The sequence below is a fragment of the Prionailurus bengalensis genome, chromosome E1 (genome assembly GCF_016509475.1).
Source record: "Prionailurus bengalensis isolate Pbe53 chromosome E1, Fcat_Pben_1.1_paternal_pri, whole genome shotgun sequence".
Classification (NCBI taxonomy): domain Eukaryota; kingdom Metazoa; phylum Chordata; class Mammalia; order Carnivora; family Felidae; genus Prionailurus; species Prionailurus bengalensis.
In genome coordinates, this window is record NC_057347.1 from 3,132,353 (window position 1) to 3,154,630 (window position 22,278).

General features: G+C 55.8%; 2 protein-coding genes and 1 long non-coding RNA gene across 11 annotated transcripts in view; 2 read left to right on the forward strand and 1 right to left on the reverse strand.

The window, feature by feature from the left end:
• Positions 1-20,000, forward strand: part of NDEL1 (nudE neurodevelopment protein 1 like 1) — a 100,559-nt gene extending 80,559 nt beyond the window's left edge. For 3 of the 4 annotated variants that reach the window (XM_043583093.1, XM_043583094.1, XM_043583091.1), the window contains one exon: positions 19,457-20,000. In XM_043583093.1, coding sequence (XP_043439028.1) covers positions 19,457-19,820 — 364 coding nt within the window. In that variant the 3' untranslated portion in view covers positions 19,821-20,000. The remainder of the gene's footprint in view (positions 1-19,456) is intronic. The other variant, XM_043583090.1, reaches the window with a different exon arrangement.
• MYH10 (myosin heavy chain 10) overlaps positions 1-22,278 on the reverse strand; it is a 132,696-nt gene that overhangs the window by 16,638 nt on the left and 93,780 nt on the right. For all 6 annotated transcript variants that reach the window (XM_043583088.1, XM_043583089.1, XM_043583085.1 and 3 more), the window contains 13 exons: positions 21,544-21,613; positions 21,289-21,449; positions 17,840-17,948; positions 17,588-17,719; positions 16,677-16,883; positions 13,164-13,301; positions 12,248-12,371; positions 10,728-10,899; positions 9,214-9,426; positions 5,850-5,994; positions 4,323-4,529; positions 1,556-1,660; positions 157-309 (listed from right to left, as the gene is read on the reverse strand). In XM_043583088.1, the coding sequence (XP_043439023.1) occupies positions 157-309; positions 1,556-1,660; positions 4,323-4,529; positions 5,850-5,994; positions 9,214-9,426; positions 10,728-10,899; positions 12,248-12,371; positions 13,164-13,301; positions 16,677-16,883; positions 17,588-17,719; positions 17,840-17,948; positions 21,289-21,449; positions 21,544-21,613 (1,936 nt within the window). The remainder of the gene's footprint in view (positions 1-156; positions 310-1,555; positions 1,661-4,322; positions 4,530-5,849; positions 5,995-9,213; positions 9,427-10,727; positions 10,900-12,247; positions 12,372-13,163; positions 13,302-16,676; positions 16,884-17,587; positions 17,720-17,839; positions 17,949-21,288; positions 21,450-21,543; positions 21,614-22,278) is intronic.
• LOC122484942 lies at positions 5,989-7,610 on the forward strand. The gene is made up of 2 exons (XR_006297748.1): positions 5,989-6,564; positions 6,788-7,610. It is a non-coding gene; the product is annotated as an uncharacterized LOC122484942 (long non-coding RNA).

Consider the following 22,278-nt stretch of genomic DNA (forward strand, 5'->3'; position numbering starts at 1 on the left):
CCCACACCCTCACCGCAGTACCGGCACTTGGCTGGGTCAGAGAACACGCTTACGGGGCTTAGTTTCGTACAGCCTAGTTAACTGTGGGACGGAGAGGACGTTAGTCGCTGAGCGCACACCTCCAGGCCCCCGCGGCATCCGCGGGCACACGCGCACCTGAGACTGCAGGGCCAGCACTTGTTTCTCCAGGTTCTTCCTGGCCTCCTCTTCCTCCTCCTGCTGCTCCTGGAGGCCGTTCTTCTCCTCCTCCAGCTGCCGGATGCGACTGCTCAGGTTCAGCTTTTGGCGCGTCTCCTCCTGAAGAAGCTCCTGTTTATTTCACGAGAGGTCGATACCGGAGTTACACCGATCACTGAACAGAAACACCTTTCTTAAAAACAAACTCACGGCACAAAAAACACAGCGCCTCAGTGGGTCACAACTACCCCGTGATCTTAAGAAACAAATGATTTAAAAACATGCCTGATAATTTTATAGACGATCTTAACAGAAATATTGCTTTTTAAAAATCTTGTTTTAAATGTTTATTTGTTTTGAGAGAGACAGTGAGCGACCGGGGCGGGGGGCGGGCAGAGGGAGAGAGAATCCCAGGCAGGCGCCTACGTGGGGCTCAAATTCGCGAACTGCAAGATCGTGACCTGAGCCCAAATCAAGAGTCAGGCACTTAACTGAACCACCCAGGCGCCCCCAAAATACTGCTTTCAACTTGTACTTGAGGAACAGCAGTGTCGTTCACCCCAGGCACCCAGGCCAGGAGCTGAGTGGCCCGAGACGCCTCCGTCTCCAGCATCTCCGTACTTCTGGCAGACCTTTCTCCCCACTCCTCTGTCCCTTAGTTGAGGCACTTGGCATTTCTCATTATGCTTACCTCCAGTATCGGGCAACCCGTCAGCTGTCTGTCCTTTACAAACTTCCTGCCAGACTGATTCCCGTGACCCGCCCCTGCTCTCCCATAGTCTCACTGACCAGGATGTGCCCTGTCATAGTGTAAGCTCCAAGAGATGTTTACCCCTGTATCCCCAGCACCTAGCAAATCAACGTTCTTATAAAGTTAGCACATTTAATAAAAAGAAGATGTAAAACTCCCAGAAGAAAGTGCTGTGTTATTTTCATATCAAAGCTGTTCATATCCTAACTTCTGTCTGACGTGAAGACATCCCTAACATGTTTCGATAAGAAGGCCTCAACCTACCTTTTTACGAAATGGACTATTAGGTCAGTGTAACATAATTTCAACCACAAAAAAAAAATCTTATTTAAAACAGCCGGCTATACTTGTGTGCGCAGTAGGACCGCTGCTCAGTGAACCATGTTCCAGGCGGTGCCCGCTGGTGCCCACAAGCCTGCCAGACGCTGAGGGCCCTGCGTCCAGATAACTGAGCCTCAGAGACTTCCTGAGCATCAAGGCCCGTTAGGATGCAAGATGGTTCCAAATAAAAGTCGAGCACAAAATCAGAGATGGTAAGAAAGCAATTGTGGGGCTGGCCTGTTCCACGGACTTGTAGATTACCGAACCGGCGGAGCTGTGACCAAGGGCCTTCACCCCCCAGAATACCTGTGTGTCCTGTAGTTGAGATTCCAGACTGGCTGCGTCCTTGGCAAATTTAATACCCTTCTTCTCGGCTTCTTCCAGAAGCGTGGAGACATTATCCAATTCATTCTGCAAGGAGGAAGGAATACAAGATTCAGTGTGATGTGACAGGAAGCAGACAGAAAGGTCCGGCCTCACCACTCTTCAACGCACACAAATACAGCAGTGTTTCCGGGGGAGGAGGAGGGATCCTGAAACCCCCAAACCCAAGGAGGACTTCCATCACAGGCGTTGCCTCCCAACAGTGCCCACAGAGGCAGGCACTGTGCCAGCCGCCGCAGACAACGTCAGAGTCCCTGCTGGAAGGACAGGGAGGAATGTCACGGCAGAGCCCGTGCACGGAGTGTGGTTCTCCGCATTCCTGCTCACCGTCTTGTTTTTTATCATGAAGAAACCAAGATTGCACTAAATTCTCTCTCTGGCTCCTCTGCTATGTGAAGAGGCTCCCAGATCAGCAGGCACTGTTATTTAATCCTTTTTCACACTGAGATGCATTAACCCTGTGTTAGGGGTGCAAGTAAATTCCTAGTCTTCTAGAGTTACAGGGATTTAGAGGAGTGTAAGTTCTCGTACCCCATCTAAAGTTCTTTTTAAGCTTAAAAATCTGGTGGTACAGATTTATCAGGAATATTTAGCTATAGTCTTAAGGCCAGATTTCATAACGATGTGGTAAAAACATTGTTGCTTTTTCGTCCTTCGTGGGGCTCTAACCTGCTCCTCCCCCACCAAATCCCCACAGTAGGAGACCTTTTGTAATTCTCTGTGAGCGGAGCAGGTAGCGGGGAGAAGCGTAGGGACGACAGGTGGCCCTTCACTCCGGTTTGACCCTCGGTCGCATTAGCGAAGGGAAGGTGCGCAGAGGGCATCTCCGTACACGCAAGGCAAGCCAACGACATTCCCGTTTTTACTCGTTTTAGCAACATCCTCTGGAGAGGGCACGTGCCAACAGTCTTGGCGACAGTGTGGTGGCGGAAGGCTCTGGACTCACCAGAGACAGACCTCCAGCCTTCAGCTCGGGCTCCGTCACCTGCAGGGGAGCGGCCAGACGGCCGCCAGCTCCTCACCTGAGCTTCACGTTCCTCATCAGCCCGATGCGCCCAGGGGGTGACGTAAGGACGGAAGGAGAGAGCGTCCACAGGCGCCCACGAGGGTCACTTGCCTCGCCTCCTTGCCACCCGGACGGTAATGTACGATGACGTTAGTAACACTGTGTAACGGCCTCTCTCTGGAGAACACCTCCCCGGACAGGCAAGAGTTAACAGGGGAGGCCCGAGACCGCTCTCCTTAGAAAGGCCTGTTGGCAACGCCTGCCCGGCCCTCCGCTGGATTTCGCGAGAGCGCCTACCATTCCCTAAAATAGAACGGCTCCCCGTGCCGTTTGCACAAAGCGGCTTGTGTAAACACCGTGCTGTGTGCCGAACGCGTGCCTTCCTTCTGGGAGTCAGGCAGTGGGGCCGTCGGGACCAGCCCCCAACCAAACCGCTGGGCCCCGAGGCTCCGCGAGCTTCCGCGTGGAAAGGACGGCCCACGTGCCGGCCCAGCTCCCTGCCCCCAAGGGGGCCTGCTGGGAGCTCGCACCTGGTTTCCTCAGGGCCTCCCGCCTTTTCCCTTTACTGATTCGCTCTGTATCCTTTCACTGTGATAAATATGGCCGTGGGCGGGCCCCCGCGCGGAGTCCTGGGAGTCCGCCCGGTGGTCTCGGGCGTCTGGCATAGCTCGGCTCTGGAAGCCGTTTCTAGCGCAGCACCACGGAACGTGCGTCTTTTCTCACCCACAGACACTGTTCTATCGTCTCATCTTTATTGGTGGCGTAGGAGTCCACACTTGGACACGAAAGTTATTCCAATTACGCTCTTTCGTACATCTTCCTGCAACGAGCATTCTCGGAAGTAGAGTCTGTGTGTGACCCTCATCTCCCTGGGTTACATTACTAGACATCACTCTGTCGGACTGTAGGGTATCCTATACGTACACGTGTCTTCGTCTTTCACATGTATACGAACTGTCTTCTCTTTTTCAGGATTTTAATTTTGTAAATATTTGAGAGAGCGCGTGGGGGTGGGGGAGAGGGAGAGAGAGAACAAGTGGGGGAGGGGCAGAGAGGGAGGGAGGGAGAGGCTCTGCACCATCGGCGTAGAGCCTGAAGAGGGGCTCAAACTCACAAACCATGAGATCACGACCTGAGCCGAAACCAACAGCCAGACGCCTGACTGACTGAGCCAGCCAGGCACTCCCAAGATTTTACTTTTAAGTAATCTCTGCACCCAGTGTGGGGCTTGAACTCACAACCCTGACATCAGGAGTCACACACTCTACCCACTGAGCCAGCCAGGCGCCCCAGGGTATTCATATTTTTAAGGCCTGTGACACCAAAACTGCTGACCTGTTCTTTAGAAAACGTTGTCTCAATTTATACTTGGACCAGCAGTGTATACAAAATCCAGTTTTCAGCACCGACACCAGGCACCCGTTTCTGCGCCCACTGCCCCACTTGTCTTACTGACTGGTCTAATGGAGCAGCTGAAGTTGTGTTTAAAGCCCAAAGCTATACCCACTGTTCAGTGTGGGATTTAGTACAATTAAGGCCAATTCGTGCTGTCCGTCCCTGAGATACCTAGTAGGACTGAACTTAAACACACCACGCACCCCTGACGGCAGCGGTCCCCAAGGGGCTCGACGGTCGCGGACAGGCCGCCGCGGGTGCGCCCCGAGTTGGGTTTTCCGGGCTCACCTGTAACTTGTTTGCTTTCTCGGCCAGCTCCACCCGGAGTCTGTCTCCTTCCGAGACCTTGGCGTGGAGCTCCTGCACCTGCGCGTCCAGTTTCTTCCTCTTGTGCTCAGACTCGGCCTTGACCTGCTGCAGCACCTTGACCTCACACGCCAGCTCTTTGTTGTCAGTCTCCAGGCCCTGCTTGTTCTTCTCCAGATTCGCCTTGAACTAGGAGGGGAGGGAAGAGAAATTTGCCAGTATTTTTAGAACACTCCATACAAGGCGCTGCTTTTTGTATCAGCAGGATGGTGCCCGATACCCGGGCTGCACTCAGCATCGGAGTGAGCGAATGAAAACCTCCACTCTCCCCGAGCACGGAGATCTCTACGGAGGAAACGCCCTCTGCTCCCTGCCCAGGGTAGGAGAGCCAGACGTGTGGGGGCTCAGCACACCACGGAATCCATCCTGGTCAGCGTGGGGGCGACTCGGGGTACGTCCCGTCGTGTAATCATCCACTCGGGTTATCCTTTCTAGAAACGTGTTCCGTCGAGAAAACTGTTCTTAGTGAGGAGCTGAGACCCCTGTGGCTGGGGTAAGACTAACACAGGGGTGTCAGTGCAGGGGTGACCACAACAGGTCGCACGGCTGCAGGGATCGCCTCGTGGGGGGCCTGGGCCTGGGGATGGGCTTTTGAGGTGGTGCAGCTGGGGGTCGCGTGGGGGCTCTGGGGCCTGAGTGCCCGGCTTCACTCTGCCGTTCCACGTTCTGGCTGTGTGACCCTCGATTAGTTTCCTGACCCTGCCGGCCTCAGTTTCCTCATCCTCTGAACGGAAACGACAGTCGAGAGTCTACCGCACAAGGTTGTGGTGACGGTTAAAGGCAACGCACGCGGTGTACCGAGCATGGTGACAGACACATGCAAATGTGCACGTCCAGTCAACGTTAATACCGAGAGCGCACGTGTGGACCCGCGGAAGACAGAAGGGGGCCCCGGAGCGGGAGCAGAAGGCACGAAGGAAGGGCGACGGGGAGGAATGGGGAAGGACGCCCGTCTGCCCCGGGGGCCAGCGGGGGGACGAGCTGCTGTGTTGTCAGGACGGAAGCCTGTGTGAGACTCGGGGCGGGGATGGCGGCGAAAGGAGGGCGACACCGCGTGTGGTGGCTTCAGACTGCCAGAGGTGGGAGGAAGGAGGAGAGCACGAGGGACACGTGAAATGGCCGCGGGGCCTGGGGACCGGCTGGCCGCAGATGGGGACAGGCACAGAGCGCTCAAGGGTTTTGAGCATGGCCATCGGGAGGGGGGGGCGCTGGTGGAGGGCGGCCCTGGGAGGAACGGGATTGGAGACGGCCGCCGGGTCCCCCCAGTTATTGAAAAAAACAACAAAAAGTCAAGGGCCCGTGACCCCTCGGGTACACAGCGCCCTGCGAGCTGCTGGCCGTGTCAGCCCCCACGGCCGTGCCGAGGCCGGGCTCAGCACCGACTGGACGGATGTGCGCCCGATGGCCGATCTCCTGCAGGACACGGGCCCACGCGCCTGCCCCTCTCACCCTCTTGGCCTGTTCCAGCTGCTCCGAGAGCTCCTCCAGGGCTGTGGCGTGTCTCTGTCGCATGTCCTGGATTTGGGCTTCGTGGTTCCTGGTCTCTTCCTCCAGAGCCTTCTTCAACTCTGCCACTTCTTGTTCACGTTTGGTGCTAGACGGACACATCGTAGAGAAAGCGGCTCAGAATTAACCGACGGACCGACTTAGAACACAATCACACAGTGAAGCTGTGGTTTTGTTTCGCGCAGGACATCAGTTTCCCCCCGAGGCGATGGACACGGTGTGATGCTTCCCAACTCCGCGACCCCGCACGACATTAACCCTCAACCTCGGCTTCTGCACCCCCAGCACGAGGGTCACGACCGAACCCTGGGCTCACGAGGCTGTGAGGGTCACACGGGGGAAGTACTGGGCACAGGCCCTGGCCTAGAACGGCCCTCACTATATTTGGGGTGTCGCCATCGTCACGCAAAAGATATCCCCTCAGTTCCTTTGATAACTATCTGGTCTGGTAGGTGCCGGAAAGCCGTGTGGCCGCTGTGACCCTGGGGATCCCTCCAGAGAGAGTTCAGCTCCCTTCAACTCCTCCGTCTGACGTACGGTCAGACACAGTGCTCATCCTTATGGTCACCAGACGGTGGTGGGGGGCAGGAGCTGGTTAAGGCCAGATGGCCAGCTGCCTGCCACAACCCCAGCGGACGTCTCACTGCAGCTGGAAAAGGTGGGTCCCCAAGTGGCTTTCCAGAGCTAAGGGTGGGGGAGGCCGCATCACAGGACGGCGCGTCCCGACGGAGGCAGGACTCTCCCCGTCCCTGGGACATAGCTGAGTTAGGATCCTGAGATAAATTGAGGTCTGCTCTAACCTGCATTTAGGGAACGAAGATCATATTAATATTAAATATCTTTACGTGGTTTTCCAGCGTTTTTGTCATTTGCTGTAACAGGTGTAGGGTGGTGACCTCGCTAACTGGAAGAAGACTTCACAGATCTGTCCGTCTCAGTGCCATCTTTACCAGAAGCGTAGAGCTTGATGAAACCCGAAACCAGCACGGCAAATCCCACCCCCGCGCAAGCTGCAGACATCAGGGGTCAGAGTGGCTGGGGCTTTACGACCGGCCTGAAGAACTCTGGCAAACTCGCGCCGAGGTTCGAGCGCATCAGCAGTTAGGACGGGGACTTGGGTGCTGACGTTCTCCTCCCTTGACCGGTGCTCACAGGCAGCCGGACAGAAGGGATCAGAAGATTCTCTGTGGTCTCACTGGGCTCGACCCGGGGGGTGGGGGCCTGTCCCTGAGTCTCCTCGAGGGGAAGGACTTGGTAGAGGGGGGAGGTCGCCGGACATAAGCGTCAGCCCGGCCAGGCCGGACACCGCATCTGGCCACTTTGGCCCCGTGAATGATCCGTGCTGTCGGCCGTCACACGGCAACGTCATTTCTCCCGCTAGCGGGGCACGGTCCTCTGGGTACGAATTCCTACATGAAACCAGGAGTCTTGCACGGCCCCCCCTCCAGGCTGAGCCGCCCAACTGTTTTTCGTCTTTCACGGGAAGTCCTCCAGAGAGTTTGTGCCAAGTTTGGTTACTTTCACACCGACCCGGGGAAACACGCACGGGGAGGAGCTGGTGGGGAGGCAGCGGGGTCCTTGGCCAGAGCGGCTCACGCCAGCACCAAGACCCCGGAGCTGCGGGCAACCGGAAGTCTTCACAAAACGGCACCCACGAGCGCTACGTTAGAGCCTGTCCCTGGTTTTAATAAACGTGTGCATGTATCGACTTATTTTCAAGAGGGGAGTGGGAAAAAAGGACTGGAACCTTTTTTTCTATCGTGGTCAAAAACCAGCTGAGAATTGAGAATTGACAATTCAATAAGGTCTAGTTCAGTGGTTTCCAGATTAAAAAAGAATTTTTCTTTGACGTTGGTTTTTGAGAGAGAGACAGTGCAAGCGGGGAAGGGGCAGAGAGAGGGAGACACAGAATCAGAAGCAGGCTCCAGGCTCTGAGCTTTTGTGACAGCACAGAGCCTGACTTGGGGCTTGAACTCCGGACCGTGAAACCATGACTTTAGCCAAAGTTGGACGTTTAACTGGCGGAGCCACCCAGGCACCCCCGTTGGCCAGATTTTTAAAAGCAGACCTTCTACTGGGAAGGCCGGGACTTAACCCGGCTGACAGCAGGGCTGTTCTGAAGAGGGGGAGGAGGCCTGGGCCGGCCTGGCTCACGTGGGCTTCGGCTCTCTCTGGGGACGTGACCTGTCGTCCCTGCCGTGGTCTTACGTGTTCATGGGCAAAGCCCCAGACGCATCGCGAGGCTCCTCCATCACCGACCACTCCCTCGCCGACACCCACTATCTGACAGCCACCTCACCCTCAGAGCGGCCTTCTCTGCAGACCCGGTGACGTCCCCCTTTCCAGATCCCCCCCACCCCCCACCTGCTGGGTGAACACACACTGGTCCTTCCCTACCTCCCTGACCACACCTGTCTTCACAGGTGACTCCCCTCCCGCCCTTCGCGTTTCATTCCAGGCCTTAGCTCAGCTGCCACGTCAGAGCGAGGACACCCCGGAGAAGCGAGCAGAGGGGCGTGTGCGCGCACTTGGGTGCGTGTGTGCATGCCTCTGTTTGCACGCGGCCGGCCGCGTCTACCAGCCCCTCACGCCCGGGAAGCTGGAGTTTTGAGGAGCAAACAGACGGGCGGGAAGAGGCCAGGGCAGCAGTCTGGGAGGTCACAACCCAGCGGCTGACGTGAGGACACGACCGAGTGCCGGCAGGAGCCCCAGTCAGCCCCTCCACTGGGCCGCCTCCCACTCGCTGCTCCAGCTCTCTGCGACCCTCTGGGGGCGGCACACCGAGGCTTCCACACGCCCGACTCTTCCCGCCTGCGCTTGGCTGTGGCCTTGCCTGTCACACGGCACGTGCCTCTGCCCTGCCTTCTTTTCCGTTTGGTAAACGTGAACCTCCCTTCTCTGCTGACCACGCCCACAGCCCTGCCCATCTTGTCTGACCCACCTGCTCCTCCAGGCTTCCGGGTCTGGTACAAGCCTCCGCCCAACTCTCTGTGCACCTGCCCCTGGAGATGTCCGTCAAGGAGTGTGGCTTTTCCCGATCCCATCCCAGCCCGCACACCTCAGTCTGCTGGTCCTTCCCCGCCAGCCGCCCCTCCCCCACCGGACACGGGTTTGTTTCTAACCATAGCTATCTCGTCCCTCTTCCTTGGCCATAATTGCCCGTCCCTGTTCCTTGGCCATTACTTCCCGGAGGGAAAGAAATACTCAGAACAACGACGAAAGGAAAAGCCCCGTGTCCCCAAAGAGGCCACCGCGCCCGAAGCATTTCTGCCAGACGCCAGGGGGTGCCCGCCTGTGCGCCACTCACCGAAGTTCCTGCTGAGCCGCGGTGGTGTCCAGGGTGTCCTCCAGCTCCGTTTTCAGGGCCTCCAGCTCCTCACTCAAGTCCCGCTTCTGTTTCTCTGCCTTGTTCCGCGAAGCCTTCTCCGATTCGAAGTCCTCCTGCAGCTCGGCGATCTGGGCTTGCAGCTCGCGCACCACCTTGAGCGCGTTGTTCTTGTGGAGCGTCTCGTCGTCGCCCCTGCGAAATTGCCCAGCGCGAGAAGGGCTCAGCTGGCGGCCACCAGCGCCCCGGGGGGAACCCACCCCCGCCGTGCCCCTCTGCGAGCGGACCCCAGTCACACGTCCCTCTGCCCGTGGCCGGGGCTGGGCCTGCTGGGCAGGGGGAGGAGGCACGGGGGTCGATGACCTGAAGGCCCCAGAGCCAGAACCAGAACCGGCATCATCAGAACCGGAATGGAACCCTGCCCCCTTTCCAGAGAGCTGCGGTTTTCCATTAAAAGGACAAACAAGCTCATTTTAATGATCAGAATATAAAAAAAATCGCTCCAGAGTGAAGTGTTAAGAGCACACTGCTCAGGGCGGCAGTCCAGTCCAGCCTACAGTGAAGCAGCAGATCCGAAGAAGTTCTTGCAAGTCAGTAGGAGGCCTGCTGCCTTCACACCTGCTGTGCATGTTAGCTCAGTGCTGGCAGAGTTTCTGACTGGAGGAGCTGGGATACTTGGGGTGAGAGACAGGAATCCAGAATTCCAGCTCTCGCCTCTAAGAGGAAAAGCACAACATCTGGCCAAAATGAGACCAACTGTGATAGAGGGCAGAAAAAGAGGTCTGTTACGAGATTTACTGGCTTAGGATAAATGGTAAAGTTTAAGTTCTATGACCATGTAACCAAGTAATTCTTCTTTAGAAAGAAATATTAGATATCAATATATTTACTAGGCATGATTTCCATTCTAAAATGATTTAAAACTCAACAGGAAATCATGCCATGAGCGAGGGGGATTCATTTTTTTCTTAATGTTTATTTACTGAGAGAGAGGGTGAGAGAGGAGGGGAAGAGACAGAGAACCCCAAGCAGGGTCCACACTGTCAGCACAGAGCCCAATGTGGGGCTTGAACTCACGAACCGTGAGATCATGACCTGAGCCGCAATCAAGAGTCGGATGCTCAATCGACTGAGCGGCCCGGGTGCCCCTGGCAGGGGATCATTTCTGAGAAGGGGTTTCCCCTCAACTTCTAAAACACGCTGTGGAATTACTCTCTAACACATAGAGACCAAACGCTGGGTGTGGTAACAGGACTTCTGGGGGGAGTTTCCAGGGACCTCGGTGACCAGCGATCCCTAGGCGTGGACACCGACGGTGGTTCACGAGTGCTTCTTGCTGCCCTGACGCAAGCCGTGGACTCCCGGCTCTTTCAGCCTCCTGTGCCACACCCGCAAGGAGACTACGTGTCCCCGTCTCGGGGTTTTCGTCGGCGCCCAGCCCCGGACGCTCTGCCGAGCGCACAGCCCGCGGTAACGGCCCCGCGCGGGGGGCGGACCTGGCCAGCGCGCCCTGCAGCTCCTCCTCCTTCTTGGCCAGCTGGACCTTGAGCTCGTCGATCTGCGCCTGCAGCTCCGCGATCTGGTCCTGCAGGTCGGTGGTCTCTCCGTCGAGTTTTCTCTTGGCCTTTTCCAGCTCCTGACGGGTCTTTTCTTCCTTCTTTAAGCGTTCTGAAAGGCAAGGGCCAAGAAGCTCTTTAACCGACAAGTGACAGGCCACATGAACGAATTCGAGAGAGAAACCGACCCGAGCTGCAAATACGCCATTTCACCGAAAAGCGGCCACCGCCTTGACCCCACCGTGTCTACAGCTCAGTCGTCAGAAACCCACGGAGATCAAGCTGCAGGCGAGAGTGGTCGGTGGGAGGATGGTATTTTCAGGAAGAAACTGGGTGGATTCTGTCACTTCGTGGGAAGGGAGCCCACAGCCATCGCTGGGCCCAGGTTTGCAGAGGGGCTCAGCAGAGGCGAGGGCAGTGTGCCCGGAGCTCCATCCCCCTTCCCTGGGAGTTCCTGGCAGGACCCAGGACTACAGGTTCTGGGCACGGAGGCAGAGGACAGAGTGGGGGCAGGTGTCACAGTCCCGCGAGGATTCTTCAACTACGCCTGCGCTCCCTCCCTTCCCAGGACTGTCCTCCAGCAGAGCCGGTGTGTGGGAAGGTGGAGACTGGGCACCACGGGCTGATCACACGGCCGAGACAGAGCAGGCACGTGTGCTCTGTGCTCCCTTGAGCGGAAGAGCCACGCGCTGGCAAAAATGGTGTATGAAAATCTCTCCCGCTGCCATCCTCTCTCGTCTGTGCTAAGCAACAGCGAGACAACAAAACCCGAGATAGGTTTTGAAAAACCCTCTCGTTTTCTTTCTCCCTACTGCGAAAGCAGTGCGCTGGGAGAGCGCGGTCACGGCCACGCAGGTGCTGTAGGGACACGTGACAGCCGGGCGTTGAGCGCCGTGCGCTGCTCTGATACAGACACAGGGTCGAGCCGCTGACACGGCAGATGCGTGGATGCCTCCCCAGCTTCCATCCTCTTTCCCGGGTTCTTGTGTAGAAAGCCAGGGTCCGCTCTGTAGACACCCTGGGATTTCCCAACACAGCTTCTGCCGTCTCCGTGCGATGCGATTCCCCTCAGCGGGTTCTCTGTCCCCAACACTTTCCGTGGCAGTAGCCATCAGTCTCTTTGTGAAGTGAACCCTATACGCCCTCACGCAGCTGTCAGATTAAACACAAAGTCCACTGGCTTCTACGACTCAAACTTAGAGCCCCGCTGCGTCCATCAAGGGGGCAAGGCGTTTCACCGTGGGATCTAACTTCATAAAATCAAAGTTTAGGTTGGCGCTACCCCATCATAAATACTTGGAGACTAGGCAGCAGATAATAACTCAAAATACGCCCGTGTAATTGAATCCAAACTGATTAGTAATCGGCACACCCATTTCCCATTACCACATGTTCTGATTTAAGTAAAATCTAAACGCTCACAAGCCCAGTCCCACGTTTCTCTGACCCCAAATACTAACCTTCTAAATCTGAGATCATCACTTCTTGCTTATTTCTGATTTTGGCCAAATTTTTGGCCTTTTCTTCCTCTTCAGCCAGCTGAGAGGAGCACTCCGCGATGCGATCCTCCAAGAGTTTCTTTTCCTGAGTAGAAAGTCACCGCTTCAGCGAAGACACGCACAACCACGCGTGGGGTGTGGTGTCGCTCAGGAAACGGGCTTGTGGTACCACGTCCCCCCGTGGCTCCGACTGCTCCCGAGAGGCGGGAGGTTCACTCGTGTAGGCCCCCCCTGCGCCCCCCCCCCCCCCCCCCGAGTCCCGCAGCCCACATGGAGCGCAGCTGTGCGTGCGCGGGCAGGAGCTGGTCATCAAGGAGGGACCGATGCACACAGAACGTGCATGTTACACATCTGAAGGATCAGGAGGCTATTTGGTCCCAAGATCTAAAAAACTAAAGACTTTCTACCTTTACAAATCTATAGAAGTTGAGTGTTAGAAAAAGTAAGTAAATGAACCTGAACTCTTGAGAATTTCTTGAAGGAAGCCCCTTTCAGCGAGTCTGTCAACATACGGATTTCCCACATTCTAAAATCCACTTAAAAAAATTTTTTTTAATGTTTATGTATTTTTGAGAGAGAGTGAGATGGAGCACGAGCAGGGGAGGTGCAGAGAAAGAGGGAGACACAGAATCTGAAGCAGGCTCCAGGCTCTGAGCTGTCGGCACAGAGCCCGATGTGGGGCTTGAACCCACTAACCGTGAGATCATGACCTGAGCTGAAGCCAGACGCTCAACCGACTAAGCCACCCAGTCGCCCTTCAAAAATCCACTTTTTAAGGAGGCTCCACGCCCAACATGGGGCTTGAACTCACGATCTCAGGCTCTACCCACTGGGCCAGCCAGGCACCCCCAAAATCAGCTCAGAAGCAGTCTCTTACTTTGATAAATTTTGAGTTTTGGTCCTCGAGAAGCAGGATCTCCTCCTCCATCTTCTTGGTCTTCGCCTCTGCCGTCACCTTCTCCAGCTGGAGTTTCTGGCGAGCCCCTTCCTCCTCGTCCAGCTGCTCCTCCAAGTCCTTGGGAAGAAGAGCACACAGTCAGCCGCCCCCCCGCTCTCCACAGGACGCCACCACGCACCCCTCCACCAAGGCGCAGGGAAGTGAAACGCTGAGGTGTGGTGAAACGCCAAACGGCAGGGGTGTTTTTACAGACGTGAAGCACAGGGAAGAGAAGCAGACGTTTGCACCCACTGCAGGCTGCAGCCCATTCCGGGTCTGTCCTTCTGGAAGCCAATGTGGCAGAGGACAGCAAGCTCCGAAAACCAGCATTCCTTTCACACCAGCAATTTCGGGACATAGCCACAGGTGCGATGTACGTAAAAAGGTCATTCATAGTATCGAAGGACGGTGAACGTGCCACAAAATCTCTTGCTGAGTAGAGGGTGTATTTGTGAAGGGGAATAACATAGGAATTAAAATTCGTATTTGAGAGAGGGGTGGTCTCGGCTCAAGCCTGCCTCACCGCGTGAGCCCATCCCCAAGTGGGGTGGGATTCTGGCGTGTGCAGTTTTCTAAGGTAAGACACACTTCCGTGTCCTGCCCTGCCTCATCATATGTAGTACACATGTACGTTATGGACCAGGGCTGTACGGACACATCCACGAACGGTCTGTTTACAAGACCTATCGTGGTTGACGCGGGAATGAGACCCATGCAAGAGACGGTCATTTTCTCGTGCAAAACTTCAAACACAGCGGCAGAACGAGCCGGAAGGGCGCACCCGTCAGCCCAGCTTTGACAAGCGTCGGACTCACGGCCAGCGTCCTCTCCTCTCTACCTCCGCGGTCCCCCTTCGCCTCTTGGGTTATTTTGCGGCAAATCCCAAACCTCATGGGTTACTGTAAAACCTTCAGGCTGTACCTCTAAAAGGTAAAGACTGCTTAAAAATACATTTTTGGGGCGCCTGGGTGGCTCAATCTGTTAAGCGTCTGACTCTTGATCTCGGGTCAGGTCACGATCTCGCAGTTCGTGGGTTCCAGCCCCACGTTGGACTCTGCACTGACAGCATGGACCCTGCTTGGGATCCTCTCTCTCAAAATAAATGAACTTAAAAAAAAATACATTTGTTTATTTGAACTGGAATCCAAATAAGGTTCACACACTGTGACTCCAAAGCCTCTGGAGACTCCTTGTTCTCTAGGCTCCCGTGTATCTCTGCCTCCCTTCCTTGCCATTTATTTGTTTTTGAAACAGAACAGGTCATTTGTCATACGGTTTCTTTCCCACAGTCTGGTTTTGGTCAGGTGCATCCCTGTACCGCACGGTCCTAAATTCACAAAAGCAATGAGCAGAGCAGTACGTTCAGTATAATTTCAACTATATCTGTATATCTGGTTAGAAATACAGGCAAGCAGAAAAAATGTCGGTAATGGGGGTGATGGGAGGGAGGAGACCAGAGGTGCTGTGTTCCCTAGGTTTTCTACAATAAGCATTTATTGATACCGTAATTAGGAAATTCATCTTAAAATCAAACCAAAAACAGCTCCAGTTGTTTGGTTGAAAAAGGTACACATCAGAAGTCCCTCAAAGGCTCACAGGTGGGAAAGGAACAGAGGAGGGACCGACGAGGTTGAGTTTTCCCAGGGGCCATGCGGGGACCGCAGGACCTCTGATAGTCTGACTTCTGGATAGGATTTCCTCAGATGGAGGAAAATGGGGAAAAAAAAGAAAACAAAAAACAAAATAAAACCTACTACCATCAATATTTTTAGAATGTGTTTGAATGAACTTACATGTCACAAAATGAGATAATAAATTCAGAGAACAGTGCCAACACCCGAGAAGCCCCAAAGGAATCTAGAAGGGAAGGGGAGGATAGGAAGTACAGAACAAGCAAAATACAACACTAACTCTGCTCCCCCAGGACAGATCTGTTTTTCTGCACACGCTGAAGAAACACAAGCATTTCACACGAGGGTGTTAACAGCTGGAGCGTACAAAACCAGGCCTGGGGACACTGGGGGGGAGGGACTCTGGGCACCCTTCCCCCACACGAATACACGTTATTTCTCAAACGAGCACATGCTCTTAAAAAGAAAGTCCCAACTACGGGTAACAATACCACCAAGGAGAGCTCACTATTGTTGGCAGAAACTCTAGGTCTCTGTCTGGTCCCACACAAAATCATGCGTATAAACTCGTTAAGTCGCAGAAACGTATTTTGACGTCGATCTTCCCGCACACACTTCTTAGTAATGCACTAGGGATCCCCGTGACAATAAGCCTCTTTTTACCTGTAACTGCACGGAACTGCCGTGGCCTAACACTCCTGACTGGTACATAACCAGCTGGCTTGCATCGATTTATGCTTAGAATAAAGTCCCAGAACTGGACTTGCTGAATGAGAGCACACTTTTTACAGGTCTCGTGATCTTCTGCTAACCTATCAGGAGGCACCGGGAAGCCGAGTGCCTTGAAGGATGGAAAGTGTCCAGATGAGTTACTGCACGCGGTCTTTGCCAAGGAAATAACGTGAGATCTTCTGCGGTTTTGAGAATCGTCTGAATTGTCTGAGCTTTGCCAAGGTAAGCTATCAGGGGAGAGAAAATTCAAGAAGAGACCTGGACGAAAGTCTGGTGCTGGACCCACGAAGCAATGGTGGCTGAGACACAGACACCGTGACACTCAAGAACATATTCGGGAGGCTGGGTGTGGGAGACAAGGAGAAAAAGAGAAGGGAGCGTCCTAGGCCGTGGGCAGAGTTAGCACTGTCTGAACCGTGTATTTGCACTACGCGGGAGGACAGCCTGTGTCTCCGTAACTCCTGGGAAGCGCTAAGTCTTTTATTCTGATTCCTGGCCGCCTCCTGTGTTGGAGCTGAGCCCTTCTTATGAACCAAACTCCCGAACAGAGGCCTATCTAGTGAACGGAGCGAGCAGTGCTGTCATTAGTGACAACACAAAGGACAAACGGGGTCCCCTACAAAGTGTTCCAGGCCCTGCGATGCTCCTACTCTGAATCACTCTGCACGCTGGAAGACGCTCGAAGACAGTCTGTTACGTGTGTGCTTTTAGTGCTGGACGTCTTAATTTTTTTAAGTTTATTTATTTTGAGAGAGAGAGAGAGAGAGGGAATGCGCAACGTGCGAGCGAGCAGGGGAGGAGCAGAGAGAGAATCCCAAGCAGGCTCCATACTGTCAGTGCAGAGCCCGATGGAGGGCTCGAACTCACAAACTGTGAGATCACAACCTGAGCTGAGACCAAGAGTCGGACGCTTAACCGACTAAGCCACTGGGCGCTCCCACTGCCGGCCATCTTTGAAGGGCAGGACCTGGAACGTGGACTCCTGTTGCCCCTCAGGGGACACAACGCAAACCCACAGCTTCCATTTGTTTCTTCGGCAGGGCCGCTCGGAAAACCCAACCCGGTTCTGGACGGAGACCGTCCTACATACCTGAATGTGTGCTTGCATCTTCTTCTTTTCGTTCTGGAGGATTTGGTTTCTTTCTTCTTCTTCTTCAACCCTGGATTCCAGGTCGTGGAGGATCTCCTCCAGCTCCTGCTTCTTAGCAGCGAGCCTCGCCCTCATCTCTTCCGCTTCGGCAAAGAGCTCCGTCTCCGCCTGCAGCTGCTCCGCCAGGATGTTCTTCTCCTCCAGAAGCTGCAACCACAACCGAGCGTCAGTGTGGTCGCTGCCCCCCACCTCCCCCCACCGCAGACGGTCACTCCGATTTCAGCGGCCATGCTCATCACCGTAGAAATGGAGGCTTAGATATCTGTAACGTCGCTGGCAAAACTTTCCAATATTCTTTACGGCAAAGTGAGCTAGAGAACGTTTCTGCTGGTTTCTGTCGTCTCAGGTCATCCTGAACAACACTAAGTTCATGCGACTTTAGGAGCTCCTGTTCTTCCATTAAGGTAACTGACAGAGGCGGGGGGAAAATCTTATTCGAGTGTGTTCAGGGGGCCAGCTACGGCCGTCTGGGATCAAGGGATACCCCTGGCCTTCATCCTTAGTCTCTCAGGCCCTGAACCCGGTCGTCTACACACGCTTCCCGAGCCCCTGCCTGGTCTGTGAAGCATCCCCACCGGCGAAGGACGCCGACGCAGGACTCGGGTGGCCCGGTGTGGTCTCGTCTTTACTTTCGAGGCCCTCGGGAGCCATCCCAGGCAGGGGACACGGTGGGAGTCCCACGGGCAGCAGGTGTCAGGAACGCGTGCCTGGTGGCAAATGGGACACCTACGTGTCCAAGAAGGGCCGAGGCAAAACCACGTGAGGGGAGGCGGACTGCGGTTTACGTGAACCCAACTGTGGCGGGTGCGGCCGCCGGCAGGTGGGTCCCCGTGAGCGGCACCCAGGCGCACCTGCTGGTGCTTGCGTTCCATCTCCTCCAGCTCGCCCTCCACCTTCGTCTGCTTCTCCTTCACCTTCAGCAGCTCCTCGTCCTTGGCCTGAAGCTCCTCCTCTTGGCGGGTCACTTGGAGGAGCGGCTTCACCTGTGACGGGATCAAATCGCACGTCACCCTGTGCCCGGGCAGGGACCGCGGCCTCGTCCAGGCTTCCCCTCCCCGCCGGGACCTTCCAGGCTCCCCCTCCCCCCACGCCGCGAAGCCCACCTTGGTGAAGACGCGCCACCACTGCCAGTGACGGAGCTTCAGGTAGGCGGCGCAGTTCCGCTGCAGGACCTTCAGGGCGCTCAGCTGCTGCTGCTTCTTGGCGAAGGCCCTAGACAACCGGGAGGACGGTTAGTGCGCAGAGAAAACGCGTCCTGATGGTGGCCGGCCGCTTTCTTCGCAGACGCTGCCCCGAGCGTCCCTCGTCCTCCGCCGTGTGCCCGTGTCCGCACGTTCCCGGGCACGAAGAAACCCGCTCCTCCCCGGGTTTCCCACGCTCCCCTGGCTGGTGCACCCGATCGCTAACTACTTCCTCTTCCAACCTGGCACGGACACGGCATCGTCCCCTTCCAGCCTCATCTTGCCCGCCCTTCCTCCGCCCTGCAGCATCCCGGAGTCGGAAGGACCCGCAGACAGTCGAGCTGATGCCTCTTGTTCTCAGACAGACAGACGTTCATCGGCCAGGCCAGGCCACGCAGACATGTCTCGAGCCCCAGTCTCCTCGTTACCAAGTCTGGGCTTTCCCACTCCCCTGTGCTGCCTTCAGTGGCCGATGATCCCAGACCCACTTACTGGTCATCCTTTGCAGTATGTTCAGTTTCTCCCTCGCCTTCAGGATCGGAGCCCCCTTTCTGAAGCCCCAACCCCCCTCTCTGGCCTAAACAAACCCCAACCCCAACCCAGGTCACTGTGCTGCCCCTCCTCCTAGTAGGTGACTTATCTTTCTACTGACGATGACACTTTCGGGACCCACAGGCTCCCCAGGCCCTACCCTGTGCCCCCTGTGGCCCAGCACTCTGGCTCCGCCCCCATCACCTCCTGAACTGTCGAAGGGCTTCCTGGGCTCTGAGCCTCTCCCTCAGGCAGGTCTGTATGGCTTTGTCTGCTGCACGCCCCTACGGACCACCCACTACGGAAAACTAGGTACCAGGGTGACCTCGTGGCCTCCTTCACCTTGTCGCAGCCCCAGGCTGGCTGCACCCCGTCCACAAACGCAGCCCCCTTCCCAACCAGGCTCGGCTCCTCGGGAGCAGAGAGCACAGCCCAGTTACTCCTGTGCTCCAGCATCCAACCCAGGGAGACATGTACTCAGGGCCCCTCAAAATATGTGCCGGGTGAACAAAAGAACCATCGGGCGCCCCTAGATCTGTGATCGTTCCTCCGGCATCCTTTCCATAACTCTTTGTAAGACCGGCTACAGGGTTCTCCGGGGCAAGAGATGCACTTGAAGCGAACGGAAAAGACAGGAAGAAAAGTCTAGAATTATGCGTTCACTCCAGCAACGACCAGTATCCACTGGATTCATGCGGGACGGCCTCAAGACTAGACGGCCGCGGTTCAGGAGCACGGACGGCTCCTCTTCCCCTTCTGCTGCCCTACGGGTCCCATTCCCTCGCAGGACCCCGGACTTCCGTGTCGCCAACTCGCCGCTTAAATGTCCTCCGGCTGTGGCTGTATACCTGCCCTGAGTGTCGCTCCTACCAGATCTTCTTCCTTCTTACTCCTACCAGCTGAGCCAGTTCGGCCAAGCCTTACTTTTAATAGTTTCTGCCACAAAACAACAGTTTCAAGTGCAGTTTTTAGCACCGTATAACAGCATCTGCCTTCCCATTCTTGCAGGCTCCTTCAAGGCTGCCGTAAAAATCCCTCAACCTCCTTACTGAGGACCGTCGCCCTGATGTCCCCGTGGCCTCTGGGAGAAGATGAGTCAAGAACATGCCGGCCACTCTGTCTGAACGAGGCAGCTGGCTCCCCCCACCCACCCCACCCGCCACTGCCTTCAGCTGAACCTGTCTGCCGGGCGCACCGCGCTCTCTGCCGGGGGCTCCGGGACCTGCATCTGAAGTATGTCCCCTGGTGTCCTGGTGTCAGGAGGCCGACGGGCCACAGCCCTGTTTCCTCCCTCTTTGTCCACTGGTGCCAGTGGCCTCTAGGGTGCTCCGGCTGCCAGCTCACGGGCTTCTGTCCACGTCTCTGTGTCTGACCTGTACGCACTGCTCTGCCTCTTTCCGAATTCTAGTCTGGCTCTTTCGAAGGCCTAATTTTGGAGCTGCAAATGACAGGCACAGTGCCTTATGTAGCGGTCACATGCTCGTGTTAGCTGTTAGTCTTTAAGAGGAGATCTCGGGCGCCTGGGTGGCTCAGCTGGTTAAGCGTCTGACTTCGGCCCAGGTCATGATCTCACGATTCGTGGGTTCCAGCCCCGCGTCGGGCTCTGTGCTGACAGCTCGGAGCCTGGAACTTGCTTCGGATTCTAGGTCTCTCTCCCTCTCTTCCTCGCTTCGGATTCTAGGTCTCTCTCCCCCTCTCTCTCTCTCTCTCTCCCTCTCTCTCTCTGCCGCTCCCCCGCTTGTGCTCGGTCTCTTTCAAAAACTGAATAAACATTATAAAAAAAAAAAAAAAGATCTTTGTTTCTGATGATGGATCTTGGTGATAATTTTGCAGGGTTCAGAGTTCAGGGAGGAAGCGGCACGTGCTTGCACAATTTATATAGTTAACGTCCCGCGTTCCTGACAGCTGTAGGCTCTGGCAGCCATTAGGAAGGCACCCGCCTGTGTCCGCTCCTGTTCTGTCAGGCGTCTTGTGCTGCGGCAGCTACGGTGACAGCGGTGTTTGCGGACCGGTGACACGCTGCAAGCGAGGACACGGAAAAACCAAGCCTTCTGTCCTTGTGCACCGTTGCCTGGGTGTGAATCGTTGAGGACGACACGCATTCTCGGACTTTCCGAGCCGCCTCTTCTACTCGAGACTCTGTCACGTGTGGGCCAAGACTCACAGATCCCGCCTCCTCCTCACCGGGCTGACATCCCTCAGGACGGCGTCGGGCGGCACACTGCCCGTCGCCCGGAGCTGCCCTCCTGCCAGGCCGATGGGGAGCGTCGGGCTGCAGACCGAAGCCTCCGGAGCAGGCCCACCCTCCCCTCTGGGGCCCCGGGCTCCTACGGGAGGAGGTGAAGGAAACACCATCACTGCATCTGGCTCCACTCCAGTGCTAAGCAACCGGATCCGGATCCGGCAACCGGTCTGTCTCTGTCACCACCGTGGGCCGGGGACGGCCGTCTTCCACTCCAGGGTCTCCCACCATGGTGCTCCTGATTGCTCTCTGGTCCCCGCCTGTCCTGTCGCGGTAGCCGGGTGACCCTCAAGACCCAGGGTCTTCGGCTCACCCCTCAGCGTCCTTCCTGCTTCTCTTTCCCTGCTTCCCTCACCTGCCAGGCTCCGGGCACGCCTTCTAGAATTGCTTCTGTGCTGCTCCTACTGGAAAGCTGCTCTCCTCCCAGCCCCCCTGCCCAGGGCCGGCACCTTCCCCATCCTGCGGATCTCAGAGCCTCGGAGAAACCCACGCCGAACGAAGCAAGACCCCCAAGCCCTTTATCTTCTGTCTTGGCCCGTTTCCTCAAGGCCAAGGTGCCCATGCTCCGCGAGTGTCGGATTCGCGACTATCCACTTACTTTCTGGCCAGGTAACCTCTGCAAACGGCCTGGAAGAAGATGATGATGTCGGTAATTTTTAAATCTCTTTCTTCCTCTAAGTGCGCCAAAACGCCAGCTCTGAAAAATATCTTGCTCTGTCCGATTCTGTACAAGTTTGGGTCCAATTCTAAAGCCCTGATCTGAAAGAGGGAAGAGGGAAGAGTCTGTTCACAGCTTGTTACGGGACACACCGTATCGATAGGCTGCAAACCAGAGAGGTCGAGGGAAGCTTACCATTCGCTCACAAGCCTGTTTGCCGTCCATGAAACCCTTGGGAATAGCATTTGGAGTCAGGATCTCGTATCTGTAAGAAAAGCAGCCCAAAGATCTCCTGTTAACATCAGTGGACATGTCTGCCTACGAACTGTGAGTTCCGGGGCGCCTGGGTGGCTCAGTCGGTTGAGCTTCCGCCTTCCGCTCAGGTCATGATCTTGCGGTTCGTGGGTTCAAGCCCCCGTGTCGGGCTCTGTGCGGACAGCTCAGAGCCCGGAGCCTGCTTCGGATTCTGTGTCTCCTTCTTTCTCTGCCCACCCATCCCACCCCACTCGCACTCTCTCTCTCTCTCTCTCTCTCAAGATAAACAAATACTAAAAAAAAAGAAAAGGAAACTCTGAGTTCCGTTTCTCTAAGAGGCAAGAATCGTGTCAAAGTAACAATAAAGAAACGACCAGGGGGTAATCTGAGATTTTCTGCACATCTACCTTCTGTTTCTTGAAACAGGAGGCAAACTGAACACGGGCTTAATCCTCCAAGGACAAACACTAGGTTGAAGCAGCTGTGCCAGAGAAAAGTCAAAGCACAGTGTTTGAAAAAGTCTTTTTTCATGCCCCCCGCCCCCCAACGTGTTCTCAGGCCTAAAACAAGACGACTCTGGCTCCCTGCGGGTGACTTGTAGGCATTTATCATGCAACAGAAAAGGCTGCAAGAGGAATACCCAGAGGGCTCTGCTTAGCGAGGACCAGGGTGACG